The sequence below is a fragment of the Acanthaster planci genome, linkage group LG04 (genome assembly GCF_054643075.1).
Source record: "Acanthaster planci isolate LZ-2023a linkage group LG04, COTS_SCS, whole genome shotgun sequence".
Lineage (NCBI taxonomy): Eukaryota > Metazoa > Echinodermata > Asteroidea > Valvatida > Acanthasteridae > Acanthaster > Acanthaster planci.
In genome coordinates this window covers 13,612,701-13,638,251 of record NC_141780.1, presented here as the reverse complement: position 1 = coordinate 13,638,251, position 25,551 = coordinate 13,612,701, and the positions used below count along the sequence as shown (strand labels likewise).

The 25,551-nt window shown below is 42.8% G+C and overlaps 3 protein-coding genes across 5 annotated transcripts; all 3 read left to right on the top strand.

The window, feature by feature from the left end:
• Positions 1-1,037: 1,037 nt before the first annotated feature.
• LOC110985653 (uncharacterized) lies at positions 1,038-20,878 on the top strand. Its single transcript, XM_087136087.1, has 5 exons — positions 1,038-1,445; positions 13,059-13,175; positions 14,036-14,104; positions 16,300-16,431; positions 17,529-20,878. Exons 1-5 carry the CDS (start codon positions 1,055-1,057, stop codon positions 17,771-17,773), a joined length of 954 nt encoding a protein of 317 aa, XP_086992213.1. The 5' UTR covers positions 1,038-1,054; the 3' UTR covers positions 17,774-20,878.
• Positions 4,387-12,786, top strand: LOC110985675 (uncharacterized). 2 transcript variants are annotated; one of them, XM_022246860.2, is made up of 6 exons: positions 4,387-6,131; positions 6,853-6,951; positions 8,109-8,168; positions 9,161-9,334; positions 9,961-10,083; positions 10,386-12,786. In XM_022246860.2, the coding sequence occupies exons 2-6, from the start codon at positions 6,888-6,890 to the stop codon at positions 11,276-11,278; spliced, it is 1,314 nt and encodes a 437-aa protein (XP_022102552.2). In that variant the 5' UTR covers positions 4,387-6,131; positions 6,853-6,887; the 3' UTR covers positions 11,279-12,786. The 2 variants fall into 2 exon arrangements, with proteins under 2 accessions (XP_022102552.2, XP_086992212.1); XM_087136086.1 differs by having other exon boundaries at positions 4,387-6,951.
• A 267-nt stretch (positions 20,879-21,145) lies between the features above and the next one.
• Positions 21,146-25,541, top strand: LOC110985644 (uncharacterized). Of its 2 annotated transcripts, none has more exons than XM_022246820.2 (3): positions 21,146-21,260; positions 22,252-22,397; positions 23,278-25,541. In XM_022246820.2, the coding sequence occupies exons 2-3, from the start codon at positions 22,319-22,321 to the stop codon at positions 24,033-24,035; spliced, it is 837 nt and encodes a 278-aa protein (XP_022102512.1). In that variant the 5' UTR covers positions 21,146-21,260; positions 22,252-22,318; the 3' UTR covers positions 24,036-25,541. The 2 variants fall into 2 exon arrangements, with proteins under 2 accessions (XP_022102512.1, XP_022102511.1); XM_022246819.2 differs by having other exon boundaries at positions 21,148-21,260; positions 22,165-22,397.
• The last annotated feature ends 10 nt before the right edge of the window (positions 25,542-25,551 follow it).

Genomic DNA, 25,551 nt, shown 5'->3' with positions numbered 1-25,551 from the left:
CCTTGAAAACTGTTCTGCTGCCAGTACTGAATCGAAAAATCAATGATTATTGGGGACTTCAGAGTCTCTTTTTCTACAGCCACACAGGAATCTGTCCCCGGTACGTTCTCTAGCCAAGCGTTACAGATGATATTTTTTCCAATCCGGAAGCCTCTCAATGAGTTTAAATGCAGTCGACTTTGCACACGTTTTCTAAATTAAGACTCTCGTTCTTAATATTCAAAATTGTGGGGTGTCGAAGGAGGGTGCCGAAAATCCCAAGTTTGTCACTGACAGGAGGTTGGTGTGAATGGACGTCACCAAAAAGGTGAGGAGCAGAATGAAGGGGACACTGCAGTCAACAGTGGAAGTTTCTATTCCATGTTTTTCAAACAGAATAATTGTGATTTTTATCCCATTTCTCTTCCCCTTTCTTTTTATTTCTATGTCTATTTTAGTTTCCCCATTTTTTGTCAGTTCTGTTTTCTCCCCCACTTTTCTGAGCCTACGCCCCGCCCCCTTCAAGACGCCCTTGAAATGAACGGTTAGTGCAAAAAGCGAGAAGCACATGCTTTGATGTTTACGGCATTGGTGTGTCTTAAGTTTAACCAAAATTTATTTTAATGACGTGGTTATGCGCAATGCCCAGATCTGAGAGGTACAGATTCCCAGCAGTAAGAGGCCTAGTAAAAAAAATCCCCTTATACGGTTGACAAAAAATACAATCATAATAATATCAAGTGCGATCAGGTTTAGAGAAGTAGGGCAGAATTCAACAAAATATTGCCCATCCGTCAGAATGCTTCCTTTCCTTTTTCATTTCGTTCATCGCGTTTATTATGAAGCTATGAGTATATTTATAAATGACATGACATGATGAAGAGCCGGTGGCCACAGTCTTTATAAACTGTTGATACCGGATGTAACTTCAACCAGCGATGCATTTTCCAGATGATCAATCACCGAGTGATTGATCATCTGAACGGAAATTACTCTTTTCGGACAAACATCCGAGCCAGAAATGAGACACTGAGATACTTTGTGGCTATATCGTTTCGACGCGCGGTTCGAGGGTATGGCAGAAGCTTTGCCCAAAACGGTCAGATCCACCATGAGGCTTCTCTTGACTTGGCTCCCGGTACTTGCGTTCGTCGCAGTAAGCCGGGGAGATGACTCGGCCGAGATGATAGGTGAACTTGTACCTGCAAATGATGATCTCGTGGTACAAAATGTCCCTGTCGGCGATGGAGAGGACTCAACAGAGGCTCTGGCCCCGGCAGGCCTTGGTGAGGACTCATCAGATGAGGACCTCACGGGCAAGACACCTGGTGCTGGTTTAGATTCACCTAGGCCTGGGGAACTTACAGGGGACGGTGCTCCTACGAATGGTGAAAACTTGTCCGATGAGCTGTCAGATACCCTTGAAATGACTGGGAATTCGCAAGATCATCCAAGGAGGGAAGTCGGTAAGTATAGTTACTCGTATAATAATTGTTGAATGGCGACTTCTAGTCCTTGTATTTTGCAGATTGTGAGCAACCATTATTTTGTTGGAAAGAAAAACACGAACGAAAACAAGACAGAGCAAAACAATCTCCTTCTTTATGGATGACCAACAACATAGCTCTTTATATTACTCGTTAATAAGGTAACCAGCACTATCGAGGTATATTCAACCAGAGTGGTGATTTTTTTTCACACCCTTTCTCCCCTTTCCTGTCTTACACTCTTTGTCTAATACTACGCCACTGCTTGCTACTCCAGGAATTGCTATGATCGCGTCCATGACCGTGATACAGGGATGTAATTAGAAAGTCGGCAGTCGGCACGGTTTCATTTTTTCTACCGACCTTAAAACCACTCATTCTTCCGGTCTGCCAACCGTTGGGATTTACTTTTCCACGAGATGGTACTCTATATTTTCCTGGGGTGGATCAAGGAATTTTGAGGGGGGTGTCAGACCGGAGATTTTATTAATGTATCATTTTTGCGGACAAGCAGAAATGACGATGAAACTCCACGGCATACATTGTTTACAAAGTTATCGATGCACTTACTTTGGTTATTGTGTCATTATTTCCCCTACTTTTAGTTTTTTGGGTCTCAGAGCGGGGGGGGGGGGAAACACCACCTTTAAAACCCCCTGAATCTACACCTGTCTTCCGTCACTCCAGTGGACTTTTAAGTGTCTCAGTTTGTGATAGTCGATCCTTTTTACTGTCGGTTATGCGCTGGCCCTTGCTCAATTCCAAGGATAGGGCCGTTACTACGATAATTTTATGCAGATGTGATCATTTTTTGATCTGCCAGGGACAAATCTGAACACATTATGACCTACTGAATGATAAACATGATAAAGGTCGAGGAGAATCCAGGGGCAACGGGGACAGCCTCGCCCCCCCCCCGAAAAGGGGCAAAACATGGGGGATAGTAGGAGAAAAACGATTGGTCTATTTTCTTTTTCTTCCTTCCCAAAACGTGTAAAAAGCACCCAAACGCAGCCTTAACCACAGAAATGCATTTATAAGGGCACCTAAAAAGTCTAACTGCAATATTTCTGCCTCTTCCCTTCCAAAAAAATCTCCCCTCCCCCCAAAAATGTTTTTTGATCCGCGCCCTTGCTCGAGGTACCGAACGAAGCATTATATCAGTTGTTAGTAGGAGATCAAGCTAGCTACTTTGAATACCCGTCAGTGGCCTGTGATTTTGTATAACAGGTACACGCAGTCTTCAACGGCCGCCAGTACTGTCATCCGAGGAGGCACCATTCCTACGGGGCCATCGCACCGTTACTCACGCATATCTTAACTTTTGAGCGCGCGCGCGCACTTTGACCAGTGACGACACCCTTTTGGTCGGATAGGAGTGTAACGCGCGCGTACCACCTGCGTGCAAACAGGGTGGCCCCCATTGATCTCCACTATAATGGAGATCAATGCCCCGCAGAATTCGCCCCGAGCTGAAATGCACCCCCAATCGGCAAAAGAAAGTCAGGTGGTTACAAGCGGGTTCTTGCAGGTGTTCTGCGTGTACGCAAAGGCCACACATGCATGCATGCGTGCGTCGTGTCATACGCGTGTATATACTTGCGTATATACTGTTGTTCTGCTCTTTTCGCTGAATATGGGACTATAGTGTAGCACAAGTCAACAGTGTACCCAACGTATATTAACAGGTAAGAATTGTTGGTTAATTTCCCAGATCGATTTGTGCTTTGGTGTTCCTTTAAATTTCCAAACTTGTGCCCTACGACGGGAGTTTCACAATAATGCGTTTCCAAGATTTTGCAACACGTTGACCAATCACAACGCCCAAAATCTGTCGACCTCATTTATCTCCATAAGACTGGATAGGGCATCGTGTCCAAAACGCGTCCCACGTAGGCCTATGCATGTTTTCGGGAGGCTGTATCCAAATCTGTTGTCTAGAGCTAGGTCTAGGTCTTCACTCCATTTAAAGTACGTGGAGACACGCAGACAATAGACCTAGCCGTAGCTCTGGAAGCCCGTTTCGGACAAGCGTTGCGAATATTGTTGCGTGCACTTTCAAACGGAGATTTCAAAAACTGGTTGAGATTGTTGAACATATTGTTCTTCGCCCAAATTTTGTTGTTCACGTTTTTTGTCCAAATTTTTTCTACCATCATCAATCTCTCCTGTTTGCCTTCAAAATCGCCGTCCCGTCGGCTGTCGCAAGCTGTCACTCGGCACCGTCCACGGTTGCGTTACGGATAATGTTGAAGCTCCTTGAAGATTCCTAATTTTTAAACAGAAACCATCTGTGTTCTGTACCATGCATGTAATCAATAGGTGTCGTGGGGCATGTCTGTCAGCGCAGTCTCAAATCAGACTATGCTTGGTTTGGTCCACTGATGATTTGAGACTTCTAGACTACACTTAAACTTCTTAATCTTAAATGCCGCAGGGGCCGCTCACGTTCAGACATATTAAAGCAATTATGACCGTTCCGCGTTATGCATTTATTTTTCTGATTTATTTTTCTTCCATTTTTGTGGCTTGCTATAGAGTTCACCTCCAATGACCTGTTTGTAATATCGGGCTCACTGTCCACACAGCCTATGATCCTCTCTTCCTGAACGCACCGGATAACGGTTTCCTGTGGTGTAACATTAAGGCGCAGCATTTGTAAGGGGGAAACACAAACACAGCGCGATATTCTTAGACGTATTTCCGGCCTGGAAAGCCACTGACTAGCCCATCTCCACGAACTGTAGTATAAAGTAGACGAGAGTAATCAGTTGTAAATTTCTTGAGTTCGAAATATACACTCAATCAGCCGCTATGATTTCGTTCAAAGAGACAGTATTACATATTTTAGTGGCATGTGTGCTTTTCTCGCTGTTTCTCGGCTCTGTGCTGCCGACAAAAGCTGCCCAGACTGGTGAGTTGAATCATTTTGCCACACTTTGTGGAACCATTTCCCCATGAAGGTTGTTAAGCCTACGGCGATCCGACTTTTACATTTTTGAATTTTGAAAGATTACAAAGAACAAACTTTTATCGTCTTAATCAACAGTATGTACAATGCTTAACTTTCGAGAGAACTGCTGGACCGCTTTAATCTTCACAATCGAAAATCTACAAGATGGCAAGCTTAACTCTTTGGAACTCTTAGTATTCAGTATGGTGTAATTGTTTAACACAGCGAGTGCTTTGTTTATTCTTTTTTATTAGATACGCACGCTTTTGGGGGTAATTCAAATAGGAAAGAATCAAGCGCACAAAGCAAAACAAACAATCAAACAAAACAAACACTGGCAAGTTCACCTCGTTCTTTACCCCGACCGACATCTTTGACGTCGTAGGCCCCCCATATTATTCGTTGTGTTTGACACCTTGGCACTTATTTTTCAAAAGAGGAAGGATGTGGACCATTGCGAATTCCCTTCAACCCCACGGTTGAGGTATATACCCGATTCTTAGCTGTTGTCTTTTGTCTGCATTCTAAAGCCAGTTTTCATAACAATAGGCCTATCAGATCCAACTTAATCACATGCAAGCACCATGAATGAAGAACACTTCTTTAAATCTAGGACTGGAATATGGCGTTGTCGTGGCATTATTGTACTGTGTATACTATCGCTGTTTGCCATTTCGCAGCGATAAGGATTTTCCACTGTATTACAGGGGTCCAGTTTGCGCTCTGCTTTTTGGCTTTTGGCGGGTGTATGGTGCGCACGTTTAGAAAAATAGCATTGGCCCAGGGAATTTTATCGACTCTCGGCGTTTCACGAAGGAACATTGGTTTCCATATTGATGGTGCCAGAAGGGTCCCGTCTGCGATGCCGCTGTTTTTTCGTTTCGTATGTTTACTTTTGGAAACTGTCCACCTCGAGCAGAAGCACCCCTCCGTCGGTTAAAAAGGGCCCTGTAGGTTGGGAGTGTTCATTTCGTTGGTAGCGATGCGACTGTCACGCGTGCATTTCATAGTCGTTCGTGAACCGGCGAACTTCAGTTCCGACCAAAGGAGCCCTTGTCGCTAAGAAAATTGTGCCCTCTTGATCCAGCTCGAGGCCCATAAAGGCTCAATGCAGCAAGCCCTGCTTTTTCTCCGTTGGCAGAAACATTTTACAGATTAAATCATCCACGATCACGAAGGCCAACCAGGAGACGTTTCAATATTTGTGCAGAACAGAGGTTTATTAGAAACTACGCAGGGACGGTAACTGACAGAAAGTTGTAGATGCAGTGTAACGAGGTTGAAAAGTGCTGCTACCAATGGATACCGTTGTTACCGCGCGCCCCGAGCTGAGGTTGATCTACTTGTTCGGCTATGAGCTTCGAGTAGGTGTATTACAAGAGGATTTCCGAATTTTCCATCTCAGGTTTTTATTTGATTTTAACAACCTCGATATGGGAGGATGAACTTCCGTCGAAGTTTCGCAGCTTGTGCACGCAAAAACAGTTACATGTTTGTAAACGCAAAGGTAAAAATTATATGATCCTCAATGAACCAACCAGAAGTCCGTGCTACCGGGACGTAATGCACCTAGTTCAGTTTGGCGGGAAACCGCTTCAAGGAAACGTGATGAGTCATATAGAACCCTTTTGAGGTGACATCACGCCTTTAAATCGCACTTTCCATCAGTCACAGTTTGTGCCAGTACATTTGAGGTCTGCCAATAGATTTTGGTAAGTTCTGATTTTCTCGATGACAACCTGTATTATTTATCAACACGAAATAATCATTTGTATATAATTTATATGATGAGCTCAGTTTTTATTAATGTTTATTAATGTTAATTTTGTCTAAGCTGGGAAAATGTTTTCTAAAAGATACAGATACGCGTTTTGGTTATTACAGCCATCAGCATAGGACTGACGTATTTTCAAATTTCAAAACTGTCTGGTGAATGCGAAATTACCTCAGAGTAATATGTTTTCTGTAATAACGAAGCGGACTCACGAGTTACAACATGTGAAAAAGGTGATATGATTCTGGGTGGATTTTTTGGGAAGTATGTATACGAAAATCGAAACACTTGAATTTACATCATTTGCAAACAGTACATTTCAGTATTAATTTTCAAACAAGTCTTATTGCCTTCAATCTTTGATGCAATCATCTGTCACATTAATAATTTTGCATCATTCAATTTTAAATCGATGTTATATATATTTGCTCCTGTGGCTTTTGAAAAATATTACTGTTAATGAATTGGAACAAGAATAATTTACACCAAAATATTTATTTAACTCAGTGGTTAGTTTCTCGCTATGGTTGAGATCAATACCCCAAAGTTTGACATTGACTGCGAGGCTTACAGTAGCCACTGTATGAAAATAGCTACACGTACAATTAACTTTCTTTCCGATCATGTATTTCATAATTGTGTGCAATATATTCCTTTAGATGCTACAACAGTGAAATAACCCCTAACGAGAGCCATGCGACTCCAAGTCATCCTCGCTTTTCTTTGTGCCACCGTGTGCAGTGCCGTTTATGCTAAAGGTAATATGACTGATCTTTAAACTCAACCATAATTTTAAAGTTTTTCACCAAAAAAATAACATGAGTAGGCCGACCACATGTCGAACTGTAAGCCTGTGGGTTTAAGAGCTGCTATTGAGATTGCAAGAATAATGGGAATAATGCTTCCACGGCCTTTTCCTTATTAAATTGTTCATCTTTATAAGCTTTTCTTTTAAATCTCAATTTTCAATCTAATCTGGTGCTGGAGTATTCCACAGTCCTGCATCGATAGGAAAACTGCAGATCCGCCACTGTGGTCGGGGTTCAGTTTCCGGTATGCATTTAGTATTATTCTGTGTCTGTTAGAGTGGAGCCTACACGCTGTAAGAGTCCTTGAGTTTTTACCAGCCTCGATTCAAATCTGACTTTGTGTTGGGTCCATAGTCAGAATTTCCTTTACATGTCCGGCATGAAGGTCACACATAGGCCTACTGAACGTGAATTTGTGACAGTAAGGCCGGTTCATACTTCGGGCGAAAGCGAAAACGAACGCAATTGTGTGAAATATTTGCGCTGTGAATTCGCAAAAGTTGAACAGATCATGGACTCTGCGAATTTCACTGCAAATGTTTCGTGGCGTCAAATTCTCCGCTTTCTCCAGAAGCATGCATAAGGCCGGTTCATCCTTCACACGCTGTAGCTTTACGCTGCACACGCGCCGGTCTCACACCAAAGTTTGAAAAAAATCATTTGGGAATTCCACCACGGTTGAGGGTACATGCGATTTCAGCATGACAAGGAAACGTCACGCACAGAATTATTGGCCAAATGAGAGTACCGACTGCTTATAATATTATAATACTCTTAATAATATTATAATAATTCCACATAACTCCACAGCTGTTGCCATATATAAAGTCACACTTGGATCAGAACACCTGCCATTGCTTCCCTATATGTGTACTCGTTAAAGAGCACGATGGAATAGAGTTTTATATTTTGTTTAAAAACAAGGAACTCCAATTCGAGATGTTTCGTGGAATCAAGCTGCAATTCAGAGCCAGGATGGGATGAAACGAAAACATAAACAAGAGAGAAATAGGACCTAGACTTAACTGTTAATCCCTCAAACTTTGGGAGACCGATGTGGTGAAAGAATGGGCCATTAAAATTTGAGATCCGTGCTTTGTTTTCAGGAGTAAGACTAAGACGAGACAAAGAGAGCTCGGAATCTAGTGAAGAAGGTTCTAGCCAAGGTAAACATAAAACAGTCGAAGGATAATTAAGCATGTATAGGTAGAACTCTGCTACGTCACAGTCGTAGTTTTTGACTGCTAGAGGATGGAAAAACTATGACTGACCGTCAGGACAGACGGAACAGAATAATTCATACAATGTTCATAAAAGTCACGCAGCTGGTTGATGTCAGTATCACTATACTACTCTGTACTTTAAATCAGTTTATAAGGGGTGATTGAGCATTATGAGTCACGTGTCAGCACGCAAGGGTAAACTTTCTGGCAAGGTTTGGCATGAAATGGGCAGTAGGAAGGTCTTCTCTCTAAAAACACCAGTGTTAATGTTGTGGGAGAAGTTCTTCGTTAGCCGAGTCAAAGGTCCATTCCGACCATAGCTGTTGCAATGGCTCCAGTTAAGTTCACAGTCATGGCCTATCAACAATGAACGAAATGGCCTGTAACAAAGAAACGCATGTGTGAGTTCATTTGAACAGCTTATGACGTGGGGTGGCATGTGATGAATTACGGATTAATGATGGCCACGACAGCAACGCATTTGGTGGGGTCAAGGCATTTCTTGTGCATGGATAATTAAGAGAGAGAGACTGTCATCCGCAATTGTAAAAAAGACAAAACTCACATTATCAAGTTGTAAGACGTTGATTTCATGTTGGAAAGGCGGTTTGGACACCAAAATTAGAAGGTGTTGCTCAGGAAGAGAACTATTTTGTAGGTACAGTTTCGCTTGCTCGCGCACACTTTCTAAATAGAGCTCAAATGTAATGACGTTACGGTTTGTTTCCATGTGAGCTTTCATGTTTCGTGCCTCACCGCCTCAAGAAAGCGCAAAGGTAAACAAAGCGTGACGTCTTTTTTTTCAAAGGGCTGTTGCACTGGATCTTAAGCATGCCAATTTCCAAAGCAGTTTTAGTTCTTGACAAAGGGGCGGGGCAATTCAAAGCAGTCATTTGAAATAACGCATGTGATTTTTCCTTTGTTCCCCAAAACAGAGCGTCTGTATTGTGTTCGCCACGCCGATGGCAAAGTGAGGCTCTACAAGAATTTGTGTTCCATTCCCATTGAACCGAATGAAAAAGTCAAATTTCTTTATCTTGAGAGCTGCGACGATTTTAGAGTCCGTCCCCAGTTCGTGCCAAAACTTAACCCCATCACGCCAGAGGAAGGTGAGTATTAAATGTTTGTTGGATTTTTAAAAATTTTGCTTAAGTGGAAATGTAGACAACCATAGTAATCAGCTTTCAATGTTTAGTTGGGAAGCATACACCCGAAATCCACATGGCAACTTATAGTAAGAGAAATATGTCACCATGCAGTATTTTATGGTGCACTTGTGTTTGTGAATTTGCCGCCTTTTTCAGTAATATTATCTGTTCAGCAGGACAGAACAAAATGAATAAAAATGTCACAACATAATTGTCAGAATAACCAATGCCCTCCTTAAATGGTCAACTTTTTCTGACAGCATGATTTTGAACAGGTTAATGTTTCTAGTACATTTATTTAGTTATGTTGCATACCGTACATTGTTTACAGTGATATCATTGTATTTCTGGCATACTGAAATTTTGGCTGGTAACATTACAACAATATACCACAATAAGATGTTATTTGTGATTGTTGTGACTAATGCTAAATTACATCGCACCTCATTCCTGATGAAATTTAAAGAATGGTGCTTGGACTTTTGGTCATTATATATGATTTAGCTACTTACTGAATTCACCAGTATGTGGCGCGGCGACGAACAGAGCTGAATCCAGCTTCTCTCTCTTTTCCCGCCTTCATTCAGTTGATCCCAACCAGTATCTGTGTGGACTGAAGGATGGACATTTCGACTGGTATTGCAGTCCCTGTGCACTAGAGCGAAACGGAGCCGTTTACGTGCATAAAAGAAGCCACAAATGCCCACCAAGTTAGCCGCTGTTCTGTTTGTTTTCAACTAAATGCCTGTTGTAGCCTAGAACAGTTTTAACCTATTTTGTTGAGACACACAAGACGCACGTGCATTTGAGCTGGAAAAAATGAGTTCGATTTTATCATTGTTCAGAATTCTAATTTTCAATATTACAAGAAAAAATAGGTTTCGATACGATATATTTTCTGCACTTTGGTAGCAAATCCAACTTAACCTTTTTCACCACGAGCAATCTGGTACAGCCTCTTTGGATTGAAAGTTTTTATCCCTGGATGTTTCTCGTTGTTCTCCATGTGCAGAGACGACATGTAAACCTGATCCACACAGCATGCCGCCAGAAGATGAGCTCGCAGGCACCGTACCTTCCCCCACCGAATCTCCTGGCATCCAACCCCCTACCGCGTGGACAACGGCCAGTTGGCCGCCCTTCAGACCTCCAAGCACCCACAGCGTACCTCTAACAACCAAGCTTCCACCAACCAAAGCTCCAAGCACCAATCTCCCTACTTCCAAAGCAACATTTATTCCATCGCTATCCACCCAGCATGAAGTAACCAATCCTAAAAGTAGCCAAACCCCCGGCAATTCGACGCCTATCACTTTGCCACCTGTCGGGCTGCCAGGCACCCACAACGTTCCCCTTACCACCCACCAACCACCTACCGAACTTCCCAGCACCGAACTGTCTTTCTCTTCCACAATAGCCGCTTCGGCAACCTTCGAACCCCTAAGCACTCACACTGCACTTCTTTCTACCCTGCACCCACTAACCGAACCACCAAGCCAAGCACCCACCATCAATCATAAACCCACCGAGCCTCCCACCACAACCCACCAGCCTCCTGACTTTCCCACACCCCCATCCTCCCCACGTTCCTATGAACCTCCTGGCAGTCAGACGCCATTCACAACCACCAACCCTACAGCATCAAAATCAAGCTTCCCTAAACCGCCAGTCGAACCCCCATCAGCCGGTCCACCCTCTCCCGAGCCCAGAACAAGCAAAGCCCCCAGATTGACGGGAGCACAAACCCCATCTTCACCGACTCCTCGCTCCCATTTCCCTCCCCTCCAACGATTCTGCATTCCAAAGTCACAAGGCAGATACACGTGCCAGTGCCCGACAGATGAGCGACCACCAGTTATTGAATTCGAAATGCCAAGCATCTTAAAACGCAAAATGCAATTTTAAATGTCCTGTTAATAATCTGGTAATTCGTGTCACACCTCACTGTTCTATTGAACGACGTGTAGGCAGTCTGCTGATCTGCATAAGGCAAAAGAACAAGAAAGCTTCTTTTTTGTTTATCTCGAATGATATGAACTGCACATGGAATCAATTTATGATGACCTCCAAACATGCTTACTGCATTGCTGCTGGTTGTACAAAGACATGCAGAGGAAAGTTTAATAAAAGAAATGGCAGTGGAACAACACAAAATTACTTTTCAAGAGACATTAATGTAATTTTTTTCATTAATCAAAATGTTCTTTCCAAAGAAGTAACTAGAGTTGAGATGTTTATTTTTAAAATCAGGTCCTTTAATGGATCCAGGAAATGAATTTTTCGTAGAATCATTTTTTGTGCATCTCTCTACTCTTCTTCCATGTATGAAGATTGCTTGACATCTTTTTTGAGTTACGTGAACTGAATGGTGCACTTTTCCAAACATTAAAAATTGACCAAGAATTTCTGGCAAGTGAGGGCGCTTTTGCTTTGATGTAAATCCAAGAAGACATGGTTCAGCTTCCATGTTTTCATCTGAGAACATTTCTGTGAAAAGGATTTTTGCTGGATTATTAATTGCCATACACTTGCACAGCAGTAAAATGCCAAAGAAAAAAATCTGCCATAGCAGTGGTTAAAAAATATCTAGAAATTTTCTTTGCACAAATCAGTGCAACATTGAGATTCAGTGCCTTGGGTTGCACCATGAATATCCAAATAGCATTAACATGAAACCAAAAATGCATCAAAATATGGGTAAAAATTGCAAGACAAAAATTTAAAATAAGGTTAGTTGAAACCCAAATATGTAATTTCAAGGGTTTTTAGTAAAATGTATAGAAATATTTCTATTTCCTGGTTTCTTTTAATTGAGGAGAATCCGTACGTTTTGTCGTTGGGCCCCAATGTGCGGACGAGCGTTATTACATAAGGATGAATTACGTCTGTCGTAGGGATACAGCCCTCTTCAACTCTTTGAGGCAAGAAATTCCTCAGAGGTAACTCTGGCGGAAGTTTCAGATGAAATTCTGAAGTTTGCGATTCAAGCTCTTTTGACAGAAAATTGTAACAATATAACGTTTTACCTCTCTGAAGATGGACGAGTCTAGCTGGTTTTTGGAGCGAGGCGCTTCTCCTCAGTATCTCTGTGTCCATAATGTTTTACCACTTATTGTTTAAACTATGTCTCATGTAGGCAGTATGCATTTGTATATACACCCTCCTGCAAGAACCAATTCTGGCACTGTAACTCTTTGGGCCATTTTAGAAGTTCCCGTTAATTTTCTTTGCGAATAATACTGGTATGTACAAACTCAGACTGATGATTTGAAAAAAAGACCTGGACCACTCCCAAAGGGAGATGGATTATAGCTGTGGCTTAAAAACAAGACAATTTCATAGCTGTAAACTAAATCAGATTACATGGAAGAGTAAAAATCAAGAGTTGTAACAATTATTTGTTTGTAAAAGTATGTCTCGAGATTTCTTCTTTTCATTCCGCTTGGACGTGATGGACCTCAGTTTAGTGAAATGTATGAGTGGTAAATTAGGGAAATTTGCAAGACTTTAACTTAAAAAACTGCGAGCCATTTCCTGTTCGGCATCTGAAAGACGGTCCGAAACGTTTAAGCTTATTTTCGTATATTTCAAAATATTTTTGGGCCAGCTCGCACGTGAAGTTTTGACGAGGGTTTGGACATAATTATTTTCCAGACTGTGTCTCTCTCTTTTTTTTTTGTTGCAGGTGGAACGTGCGTTCGCTACAATGGGAGAGTCAAAGTGTACTGCAGTCTCTGTGCTTTCGACCAGACAGGAAATACCATCGAGGGTGTGCTCCCATTACACCATGCTAGGTGCAAAAGTAAGCAGGTCTCCCTCGCATTATAACGCCCTCAGTTTTGCTGCCCGCATAACATTCATTATGTTACTTACTTGCTGATTTCACCATGCCTTTTAAGTAGATGTCATATCAGAGATGTGTAGTTGCGATTGGAAATGATACGTGCTCCCATGCGCGTGTTAATACTCGGCCACAGAGCGTTGATTCGCAAACGGCCTGACATTCGTTAAGTTCAAGCAGATTTAGGGAAGGGAGGCAGCGGGGCCATGCCTCCAAGACAACTTGATAAGCGAAAGGCAATTTCTTGGCTCTTTTTGATTTCATCCCACTTCATTTCTAAAACGTGTAGGCTAGAAAACCTCAAAATTTACTCTTACTGCTCAGAATAATATGGAAGGCTACTTATAGAATAGAAATTCCTTTATTTTTGCCTCTTCCCTCGAAACAAATATTTTTTAGACCCTTTGAAAACTGTGGATTCTCCCTTGCTGGCGTCTTGCTTTCTGGCAGTAGGGTGGTATAAAGAGTTTATGACTTCATGCCTTTATTACTGTACGTGAGGCACGGGCTTCAAAACCGGACCAGTAATTCAGATTACTCTTAAGATGGGGAAGTGAGCCAGGGACGTGTTGTACCGGAAACAAGCATTGCAATAGCACACTGCAATATATTCATATCACGAACCTTCATCTTATTCTTCTCAACAAAACGACAATGACACGCTCAGTAAAAGTGGGTCTGATGTCGCAAACTCAACTTGAACAAAATTGCATTGGAAAAAGCCAAAATGACGTCTATTTGGTGTAAGACTCTGTTCTGCCGATTTATAATGATTTACTTTTTGTAAGACTCTCTCAAACGCCATTAACTTATTTCGACAGAGTGGCTCTCTAAAAACAAAACGTGCAAGGATCCTTGTGCTAACATACCTCCTGTTCCACCAACAAATGGTAAGTCAAATGTTTGAGAGTACCCGTAGCTCTTATCCTCGTTATCCATCAGGATTTCTGTTGGAATTCTTTTATTAGATTTTGGCCTCTTTTCGCAGAAATTAATATCTGCAGACAACGAAGGGAGACTGTATAAACTGAACCGAACGCTAGTAATGTCATTTATTACAAACTGAGGATTAAGATGGAAAGCTTGCGGTAAACACCATCAATATCTCTTTTGAGTCTGTGTGGTTCTGATAAGAACCGGAGAGGCTCAACGTTTCGGACAGTGTGCTCTGTCCGTCGTCAGGAGACTGAAGAGATGCCGACAGGGAGTGGGGCTTATATGCTGGTTGGAGGTACTGGAGTGTGACGCATCCTGCTGTGTAGTCAGGTGGAACGGTGGATCCTCCTGGGTACTGATGCATGTTAGTTGGTCATGGGCTGTGGTGGGGGAAGGTTGCCTGGGTATAGGAGACCCTGGGCGGGGGGGGAGTCTTAGGGTATAGAGGACCCATCAGACCGGGAGGTGAGGAGGGGCTGCCAGATATCGCTGATGGAGAAGCCGATGTCTTGAGGTACGGTGGGGTGCTTGGAGATTTCCAAGGCTTCTCTAATGCGTCTTGGGTACCACTGTTCAATGTTGGCGATGAGGTGGGCTTCTTCCCAGTTGATGGTGTGTTCTTCGGCGTGGCAATGCTTGATGATGGCTGACTTGTATACACCTGGTCGGCGGTGTGGATCTTGCCGGTCCTTGTGAGAAGTCAGCATTCCTTGGATCTTGAGGGGGGTTGTGTGGAACACCTTGATGTTGTGCTTGCTGAGGATACGCTGGATGTGGTGGGAGGTACGTCCTAGGTAGGGGAGAGTGACCGAACTAGGGGCCTTAACTAGTTGGCTTTGGGTACAGGGGACCCGACGGCCGGGAAGGGGACTTGATCTTGGGTTTGAGTTTTTGATCTGCTGGGGCTGGTATCCGTTGCGTTGGAGTGCCGTGGAGATGTGGTGGAGTTCCTTGCGTAGGTGTTCTTGGTCGCATATGTTGTAGGCTCGGCGGATGAGGGCTCTGTTTACCGATGATTTGATCTTGGGGTGGTGGAAGGAGGCGCTGTTGAGGTACCGGTCGGTGTGGGTGGGCTTGCGATAAACCCGCCGGGCAAGACTGCCATCCTCCCTTCTGGACACCTCAACATCAAGAAACGAAATGTTGCCATGCCGCTCTAGTCGTCTGTCACCATGAATAGCTTGAAATCCCACACTGTGGATTATCCACAATGCTCCAAAAATGAGGCCATGAAGCATGCGCAGTAGAAAACTTTTGCAGTCATGCGAAGAATCCGCCCATCGTAGAAAACGGAGTAAACCGAGTATGGCACCCCTCTACGTTTTCAATGGCCCGTCACACTTCTTGCCTCCCAGCCATTTGTGCGCATGATTTGATGGTGAAAAGGTTTTTATGTCTATTGTTGTGTGGTTGCATGCAGAATGCAGTTCTGAAAGTAGGTTGCGCGTCATTCCGAGAAAACGAGGGGAACCCTCGCCCTGTGCTTGTAGTGGACCCTGTGCATGCTAAATTATGCATGTAGCCATTGTAAAAATTGTTCAGTTTAGAGAGGTCATGGCACCTTGAGTACGGTAGTATCTGTAAAGGCGCCTATACCCAGCAAGAAATGAGACCGAGGGGTACCCCCCAACATGTCCAATCCCTATACACATTCTAGACTATTGTTACTTAACACATCCCCCCAAGATGTCTGAAAGGGATTCCCCAGATTCTTGCGAGACAATGACCAACACAAAGCGGGGGGGGTTTCTCTCCGTCTCATACCTTGCTGCATATGAAGGCGCCTTTCCATATGTATTGGGCGTACATTTGAAAACAGCCATCAAAATTTGAAAGAGGCAATGATACCATATGACTCTATATGGTCGATGGTCATGGTATCGATTTTTATCTGTATTATACATTCAGAATGGCATATTTATGGCTTTTAAAAACCGTTCTCCCTTTTTAGTGATATTGAATACATTTCAGTCGTCGGAAGTCTGAACAATTCGTCACAATCAGCTTTAATGTTTTGCTCACCACATAAAAGTGGGAGGGGTGATTCAATGCCCCCCCCAAAAAAAAAATGTGGGGGGATATATACCCTCATCCTCCCGGGATTTACTCCTATGGCATAACATTCATATTCATAACTTGTTTTATGCAGTTAACCACGAGAAGCACCATTGTGGGTTGGAAGGCACACAGTATCGATGGTACTGCAGTCCTTGTTCCATAGAGAGAAACAATGCTACATGGACGAAGCGGGAGAATTGTACAGAGAACCCAATGTCTCTAAGTAAGTATTATCCCATGGAGAGGGCTACGCCTCTAAAGTCGGGGATGGCGTCACGCACCTGCGGTTGACCACTCCCCCTTCAACAGAGCTGTTTATAGAGAGAGCTGCGATAATCTTAATTGTTGGAACTAGAAAGGTGCATGGATTATGCTCAGTGTACATTGACAGTGAGCACACCATAGCTGCACGTTATGCTGCATACATAATGAACAGCCATTTTGGTTCCAAAGCGTGAAGTTGGCACTATAGACCTTTTTCCTGTGATGTCATGATCGTGTTGGACCTATGGTGTGTTGTGATGGTGATGTGCACAGTGTTGCGATGGTAATCTACCTATTCAAGATAAACTAGTCAAGCATGCAGCGTTAGCACGTGGTTGAAACTGCCCGTAGGAATATATGCGATCAACGTGGCCAAGGCTGTCCACATGTGGTGGTATAAGCCTTTTGCGAGTTAAAGTTGAATAAAATCTGGCACCCTTCACTGAGTTCTTTAAATTTACGTGAACATAACAATTGGAATTCTCCATACTAAGGCCACAGTTGCTATACCTCGTGATTCGGGGCAAGGTTTTCCTTAGTTACATAAGAGACGCCTTGCAACAATACACTGTTCTCAATGGAAAAGAAGGGCACGAAGGAACCAGCCCATTCCAGAGATGGTGGTCGCTTAGCTAAAGCTTACCCCGAATCACGAGGTATAGCAACAGTGTCTTTAGTCTGGGGAATTCAAATTGTTATGTTTATGTGCAATCAGATAACTCAGTATACCAGATTGTATTCAAATTAAACTCGGAAATGGCTTATTGTTTACATTTTTTTCATCAAGTGGGCGGACAAATAGTTTCGTTGTACATGCTATCTTTTAGGTCCACATTTCTGAACAGAACCCCTACATCCGTAGAACGTGTGCCCAATTTAATATAACAGCTGTGTAAAAAGTTGAAAGAATTAATGGAAAGTTTGGAAGAACACACAACTAAACAGTGTTAATCAGATTGATGCACATAAAGCTTAGCGCCTCTCCTGCGACTCGGACGAATTATTTCAGCGAAGTTTTTTGGTTTGTAGTAGCTTTTACTCTAATCACTCAAACAGATCCGATCTGCATACCTGAACCGGGCATCACCACTCTACCGCCCTCCACCCATGCGCCCGTTTCTCGCACCGTCTTCCCACCCTTGGACCGCTTGTGCATCCCCGGTTCTGCAGGCACGTACTCCAACTGCAGCTGTCCAGAAGGCAAGAAACCCCCAATAATTCCATCCGCTCTGCCAGACATCGTTGCTCAGCGTTGTGACCAGTCTCGGGGTATCCCCAGAGAACAGGAAAGACCTAATTAGAATACGGCACCAGTCACTCATTACTGTATTTCAAAGACAAATGGATATGGTCAGGTGTGAATAGCAAATGAAATCCTCAATTGTTTGAATATTTTCTTATTCGTTTTGGATAATTTTCAATCAATACGCAATTTAAATATTATACCAGATTTCTGTTAACAGTGATGTTTTATATATTTGTAAAATGCACTTAAGAAATAAATTACCAAAGAGAAATATGATACAAATATACTAAATAATAGAAAGCTACACATTTACTGAATAATGTTACACGTGCCATGAACAGTGAAATGCGTTGTGGCATCTCTCACACGCACGCGTTTGTGTGTACAGTCATCCTACTGTAAGTCCCGGTGCTCATCACTCTTCTACAGCGGATGGTTACAACAGAGCTGATTTTTTTATTCTTATTTATTATTTGTTTTTTTTGCGGTGCCAAATATTTTGGACGTGTCCTCGAAAGTTGCGGTGGAACGTTCTGTACATGTTGTTGGTAACAATTCGTGAGAGTAGAACGCCCTGCGTCTGGGCTTAAAAGCCGGGAAGGACTTCCGCCAGCCCCCTCCCCAACCCATTGCCCTTGCGGGTATAGGATGACCTGATTTAACCGTGCTGCTTGACGTATTTTTGTTTTCGAATCCTCGTTGCATAGAAGTGGTCTTACTTCTCAACAATAACTTAGTGCGGTACGGTACGCTTCTGCTTGCGCCATGAGACAGTGGGCACAGAATGCACTGTGCTAATGTTGTAAAGTTACCCACAAAGCCTCTACTTCCGTGACAAAATTGTTGTAGGGGCATTGCCCATCCCAGTGCCTTTAAAGAGCGGTACGGTTGAGCCGAGCCAAGTTTCTGCATTCAGTGTAGTTCACGTCACATGCACCTGTCATAGAGCGATGTCTATACATAGAATTTGCAAAAAGGCACGACAACGCAGAGCGGGGCATTGCTTCATGTTCGGAAACAAACGGATGTGAGTCAGTAGGTATAACATCCCAGGAAAATTTAATACAACTGAAGAATTGAAGTCAGGATACAGGTCGTGTGGTCCCACAAAAAATTGTCGTAACTCTTACTTGTGTCTAAATACTTCGTGAGATGGGCTGTGAGTATTTTATGTGGAGATTTCATTCAAAGACAGACTGTCTTCCGCTAAAGGTAGGGTATTATGTAATTTTTGGAAATATTCGTGTCGAGAATAGAGATGCACTAGATGGGTGTTTTCCTCTTTTTCAAAATGGTTGAAAACTGCATGAGTCAAATTGAAGTGGGTACTGTGACAGACAACGAATGGTACTAGAACAGTTGATTCAGAATTTCCGGAATTCGGGAAAACGCTATTATGATTGTGACGTGCATCCACACTGAAGGCAGTTTGATTGTCGCTTGTCACTCGAGTAGCAGAAATAAGCTGTCCTTAGTGAGGTCCACTGGCGTAAATTTGCACCGGGAAATTTGCGGAGTGGGAGAAAATTGCTTGGCTGTGGCATTTAAAGACAAAAGAGACAATGTGTATCTTTAATATTTACCTGTATTAAACCTCTGCTGAATCTTACCTCAAAATGGCGCATATGTGGCTTTAAAAATTTTGTCTCCATTTTTAGTGCTTTTTCATATATTTTACTACAACTTTCCAATTCGCCTTAATTGTTTCTCACTGAGAAAGGGAGGGGGTTGATCCAATATCCCCCCCAAAAAAGGGTGTTTGGGTGCATACCCCCACCCCCGGGGGGATTTAGCCCATTTGTGAGGTCATTCGGTACAAGATCCCTGTCAATGAGGTCTTAGAGTGTGGTCGTTATTTAAAGCTATCAGAGAAAAGGAGAACCTATGTGTGGTCATATACAGGAAATTTTGTTCCAAGGTTTTTAACAGGAAAATATATGGAATGTTGTATTTATATGGAGAAGGAATCCTCTTGCCAGTATGGATCCAAGGGATGCATGGCAAGTTTTCAGCAGGAGAATTCAGGATTAATAACCCTCTGGCGCATGCTACGCATGGGCGTAAACACTGGGGGGTGGGGGATATATTCCCCTCCCCCCACACACACACTTTTTGACGTGCAGGTGATGGGCTAATGAATCATCCCCTTTTTGTGATAAGCAAAAAAAAAAGGACTGTGAAGAATTTGTAAGATTACCCAAAGGCTACAATGTTTGCAATATCACTAAAAAGGCAAAACAATCTTTAAAAGCCATAAATATGCCATTCTCATGTAAGATAATATATTGTGCATGAATTTGAACATTACGGATGTACATTGTACATCTTTATCGTAAAAACGCCCCCCTATATAGTGAATATAGTGTAGCGCCCTCCCCCTTCCGCTTTTCAAATTTCCATGGCCAGGCAAGTCACCTTTCCCCATCCCCCACCCCACCCCCAACTTCCAGCACAGACTTTAATACGCCACTGTTGTACATGTAGTTGGTTCTCATAGCGGACTCCAAATACTCATTCCAGTAAATGTAAATGAGTTCCTCATAAAAACTACTCAAAAGGAGTCAATTTCTACTCTTTCGAGGAGCCATGTAGTATGACAACTTGAAATTTTGTTTTTGTTTTCATGGCTCGTCTTTGGTAGTGGTTTTATAAGGAGAGTGAGTTTTCCACTTTTACACTTAGCCTGTTAAAATACCAAGTACTGTCCGAAGTTTTCGAGGCTGCGTTTCGGTAGGAAATTTAGCTGTTGCATTGCTCGGCATGACATGTAAAAGAACTTCCAACCAGCACATTGCTTTTGCGAAGGTAATTTTTTAGTTTGTCCATTAAGGTAATTCATAGGACAATAGAACAGTTTTTGTAAATAAATTAAGCATTTAATGTGCTAACTTTTGTCATGTTTTGAGAGAGACCGAAGATAACTGATGAAGGATTTATACAGATATTAAAAGAAAATTCATTTCAAATTTTTTCAGTGTGGTTGCAAATTGAATAACTTTTTCACAAGGCCTGTTCATTTGTTTAGTGCGGCTTTGGAGAAATTCATCAGCACTCTACTTTTTGGACGAAGCTAAGCTCTTAATATTCTGATAATGTTGTTAGGGATCTAGTGTGTTTGTAATAAATATTAAAACAGTGGCAATACGCGGAGCGAAAATCATATTTTTTATGTGTTTTATTTTGTTGGCATAGAAAGGGGAAGATTAAGAGATTCAGGACCTTTTTATACTCTTGAAAAAGATGAAAGCAAAAACGCGGGTGTAGCTCCATAAGGTAATCACAAAATAATACGGTTCCTGCATTCATAGTGGAACAAAAGGGGGCGCCCTTCAGACGTTGCTGGGACCCACCAGTTGTACCTCTTATCACAGATTCAAAGCTGGCACGACATAGGCCTACTACAAGGTCAACTTACTCGTCGGTTTTGAATCATTTTTGTGTTGTATGCGACGCATGGCGTATGCCAAGAAATATCGAACACCTTGTCAAAACGTTGCCGTTTTGTGTGTTTTTCTGAAGTAGGCCGCTGGAGCTGGGTTAGAGTAAGTTTTTGAACAACCTACATGTATTATACGCCTTCCCGGTTTGCCTGAGTTGTTGCAAAAAGAAAGCAAAGTCGATCATTTGTTTTAGATTTGGATTTCGGCAGTGCATAGCAAAACGGGGGGGGGGTGATAGGCAAGGGATTCATTACGCCCCCCCCTCCCGCGAAGAGTCTGTCTACTGAGTTTCGCAGTTCCGACCGTAAGAATTCAATGTGGAGTATCTCATGGAGGATTGAGGGGCGGAGAGAGCGACAAACTTGGGGAAAGCTTGTTTTTCTGTTCTTTTTTATCAACAGGAAATGAAACCAAAAGCACTTCCAGATTGGTTCTGACACTATTTTTTTCTGTGAAATACGGACAAAAGGTGCGGATTGTTTCTCAGAAATATAATTTTCCATTCTTCGACCCCGAACCTGGACATACAGGTGCGTGGCCTTATAGTCTTATAATTTATATCATTCAAAGGCCAAATGTAATACTTTTCACGATCAAACAGACATCGCTTTTTCAAATTACGGGAGACTCCTAAATATGTCTTTTAAAAACTTTTTAGTGACTCATTTTTGTGTAGATATTAGCAACGATTTAAACTCTTTCTCTGAGATGCTTTCAATAAGCTATTTTTTTTTCGAATTTCAAACAAACTGTGAAATGAACAGTGCCTGCCTGTTTGCATGACATCACAACAACAGCGTCCACAGATGTCTGGAAAAGCACAAGCAGTTTTAACCGCTTAATTTAAAAGTACACTTTGCAATACATTTAACTGAAAAGGGTTGCCAAATAGTTTTCATAAAAAGAAGAGGACTATAATGAAGTAGCACAAAACGGCATGTGTAAGAAAATTTAAAGGGCCTTGTAACTGGGACGTGTGCTTCTTTTGGGATTTTTGTCCTTCCAGAATTTGGGCTGACCGTAAGGGACTGAACTCACTTGCATCTTGCTCTCACCAGACTTCACAGGCCTTTGTCATTCCTTAACCCCATAGAAGACTGACGGCATAGCAACAGGAGAGCTCCACCATTAGCCAAAACGGAGGCAGTTTAGCCAACGGGATGTTTTTACTCAGTGGCCTGCCTACGTCACACCTGCTTCACATTCTTTTGATATGTTTGGTAGTCAGTTGTACAGAAGGTAAATGCTTAAGCATTGGTACGCAGATTTTACTTAAATCAATTTCCCCCAGCATAGCCTTGGCCAATAAAAAAGGCAGTCGTTTAGTAGTAGCATAGATCTATACTGTTTAAGTTAGGATTAAAAAGTAGCCATCTTTGAAACGTTTCCTGTGGTTTAAAATAGAGGAAATCAGATTTTGTGACCCTCTGGCAATACTGTCAGGGATATGCATGTTGAGGCGCTTCAACTACTACGCCTGACGGGTTTCATTCACACACACCCCAACAAACACACACAAGTGTGTATTTGCCTGCAACTGGGGACCCCCTATTGTTCCTCTTTTGTTTGTACTTTAACTTTTTCAGAAGACCACCCACATGTTTTGTAAACAGTTGTCAATCGGGGACCCTCTGTCAATCGTGGACTTTATTGTCCTCTATTGTTCAGGGTCCCCAATTGAATGTAGAAACAAACACATATACACCAGTGTGTATTTGCCTGCAACTGGGGACCCCCTGTTGTTCCTCTTTTGTTTGTACTTTAAATTTTTTAGACCACCGATATGTTTTGTACACATTTGTCAATCGGGGACCCTCTGTCAATCGGGGACTTTATTGTCTTCTATTGTTCAGGTTCCCCAATTGAATGCAGAAACAAACACACATACACCTCCATTGGTAGCAAAGAGAGAAACTAGGACGACATTGGGTTCAGCTGCTGCCCAAGATAGTAAACCCCTCACTTGTCTGTGGTTTAGATCATGCGTAGGTCTACCTTTGCAACAAGTGATTGGCAAGCAGGCTGTGAGTGCATGCCCTATCTCGTCCATGCACGCTAAACCCCATCATTTCTCCCTTTCGGCCATTGGTTTTTAATCATTGTAGAATTTGATCCACAGGTGCAAAACATGTGGATGAAAGCCTCGAGGAACTCACCGCCAATGGAAACACTTTACTGAGCAAGAGCAGCGAGGAGAATGTTGCGGTCGTTGTTATCGGAGAAGGTGACAGCACGTCAAACGAGGTAGACGACGATGATGGAAACGATAGCGGAGGAATGGCCACTGAACGGCCAGCGCCGACAACAGCAGGTACAGCGACCAGTTCTGACAGCGATGGGGAAAACGATGACAACGGTGACGATGATGAAAACGATGGTGGGGTGAAACCAAGCAAAGGAACAACCCCGGGTCCCCTCCCACCTCCCGGGCCATCCTACTGTCTCGTAACTCCCCGTCAGAACGGGGTCAAATGCAGAGGCTGCAAGGCTGTAGATATCCCAACATTACCTTCTCTTCCAACGACCAGCTGTCTAAACAAGAAGACCAGAAATTGTTTCCGTGGTCAAAGCAGCTTGATTGACAAAGAGCTTATACCGCCGAAGACAGAGGAGATTCCCACCTTACCACCCCCTAGGTTGTCCCTGGCTGAGCAGATCACACTGGCCGTTGGGATTGTCGGGGTCACATCCATAACGAGCGGGGTGATCCTGTGGGCCTTCAGGAGTCTGTCGCCACGTCGTGCGGCACAGGAAGCTCGGAGAGACTTGGAACGGCTTGCCATGGCGGGTGAAGAAGTTAGCGAGAAATTATTTCGAGTTTTAGTTCGAGCGGATAGACGGTCAGCTTCCACGACAACTATCACAACGTCAGTTTAACACCCGACGCAACTGACATGGGATGGTTGTTGCAAGCCTCAAGCCCATCTTAGTATAATGTAACAACCGTTTGGGTGACTTTATCAGTCATTATATAGAAGAACATTTCTTTCAGTTGCATCTGTTTACATTCATTTGGCACCTTTGTTTATGGATGGCTACAATTTTTTTTTAACCAATTCCACAAATTTAAGTGATTGATGGGGCTATGAATTATTTCTGTGTGCGGTCTCCAGACGATTCGAGGTTGTATTGCTTGTTAGTCCAATGGTAGATATTCTGCGCCGGATTGTGTGTGGCAATCCTCAGCAATCGTCTTTCGTTTTTAATTAACGGGCACGAAGTGCAAAGATGCTGATGTAAAGATGAAAAGCTGCTTACGCAGCTCCCTGTGCGGGCGCTGGGAAGTGCAAAATGCATTTTCACCAATTTTTGTGAAGGAAAGTACGTCGGCGTTATGGACGCGCAAAGTATTGTGGGTTACCTGCTGTCGTGATCAACGCAAATGTTTACAGTCTGAACGTCCCACGCGATATATGGAATGGTTGATTCTTCTGTTCTTGAGGCCTAATTCAATATGTACGTTTTTTTTGGGGGGGGGGTTGGGGGTTGTTTTGTTTTGTTTTGTTTTTGATGCGATGCGTACCCAATGCGTTCATGCGTTTCACTTTCACGGGCGCAAATATTGACATCATTAACATAGCACACGTGTGCACTGCTATAGGCAAAGCTTGGTGCAAGTAATGACGCGCATGTGCAGGCGCCTTTATTGTTTAAATGTGCTCTGTGCAATGACTGCTCCAGCTCCAATCAAGGGATTGGATCCACTCGTTACGCCAAATTTCAGCCGAATTACTCCTGAACCTTTTCGTTTCTGAACATGATTCGATGCAGTAGGTGACAGATTTCAATAAGCATAAAAGCCAGTTAAGTTGTTTAATAGTGACGAATGTTGGAATTTATTCGGAGAATGGCAAAGAATGGAAGGGACGCCCCCAGGCAAACGCGAACATGCAATTGTGATATATTTCAGTGAGAATTTTTGGATTTTCAAGATCGTCAATTTAACGTTGAGAGCAGCGGAAGAATTGGAGAAACGAAGGTATCTCAAATATTGAACAGGTAAGGGCTTTTCGAGCACTAAGACACACCCCCTCTCAACCCACAACTGTCGTGGAACATCAACAATTATTTCTTAGTAACAATTATACAAAAAAAGACCGATGATTTTTCCTCTGTTTCACCCTGTGATTATGTGACAGACTTGAAGTGGCTTGTGCAATCTAATACCGATATTAGCTGGAGATGAAAGTATTTTTGTAAAATTAACGACTTTTAAACGAATGAACCTTTTGTTGCAGTAATACAGTTGCTTGTTTCGTCTTGGGTCAGTAGGTTAGTACCAGTTTCGTTTTGGTAAGCATGATATTACTTTCTTTGCCTATCACACCTGCGAAATTTCTAATGGTTGATTGATCGGTTCACAGTATGGTTAGGGGGATCCGTTGCATGTGAT

Coding starts and splice junctions, on each gene's coding strand:
- LOC110985653 (XM_087136087.1), top strand. CDS start 1,055: ATGGCAGAAGCTTTGCCCAAAACGGTCAGATCCACCATGAGGCTTCTC. Junction 1,446..13,058: donor TCATCCAAGGAGGGAAGTCG/GTAAGTATAGTT, acceptor TTTTTGTTGCAG/GTGGAACGTGCGTTCGCTAC. Junction 16,432..17,528: donor AGAGAACCCAATGTCTCTAA/GTAAGTATTATC, acceptor TCACTCAAACAG/ATCCGATCTGCATACCTGAA.
- LOC110985675 (XM_022246860.2), top strand. CDS start 6,888: ATGCGACTCCAAGTCATCCTCGCTTTTCTTTGTGCCACCGTGTGCAGT. Junction 6,952..8,108: donor CAGTGCCGTTTATGCTAAAG/GTAATATGACTG, acceptor CTTTGTTTTCAG/GAGTAAGACTAAGACGAGAC. Junction 8,169..9,160: donor TGAAGAAGGTTCTAGCCAAG/GTAAACATAAAA, acceptor TCCCCAAAACAG/AGCGTCTGTATTGTGTTCGC.
- LOC110985644 (XM_022246820.2), top strand. CDS start 22,319: ATGTTTTTACTCAGTGGCCTGCCTACGTCACACCTGCTTCACATTCTT. Junction 22,398..23,277: donor GGTAGTCAGTTGTACAGAAG/GTAAATGCTTAA, acceptor TTTGATCCACAG/GTGCAAAACATGTGGATGAA.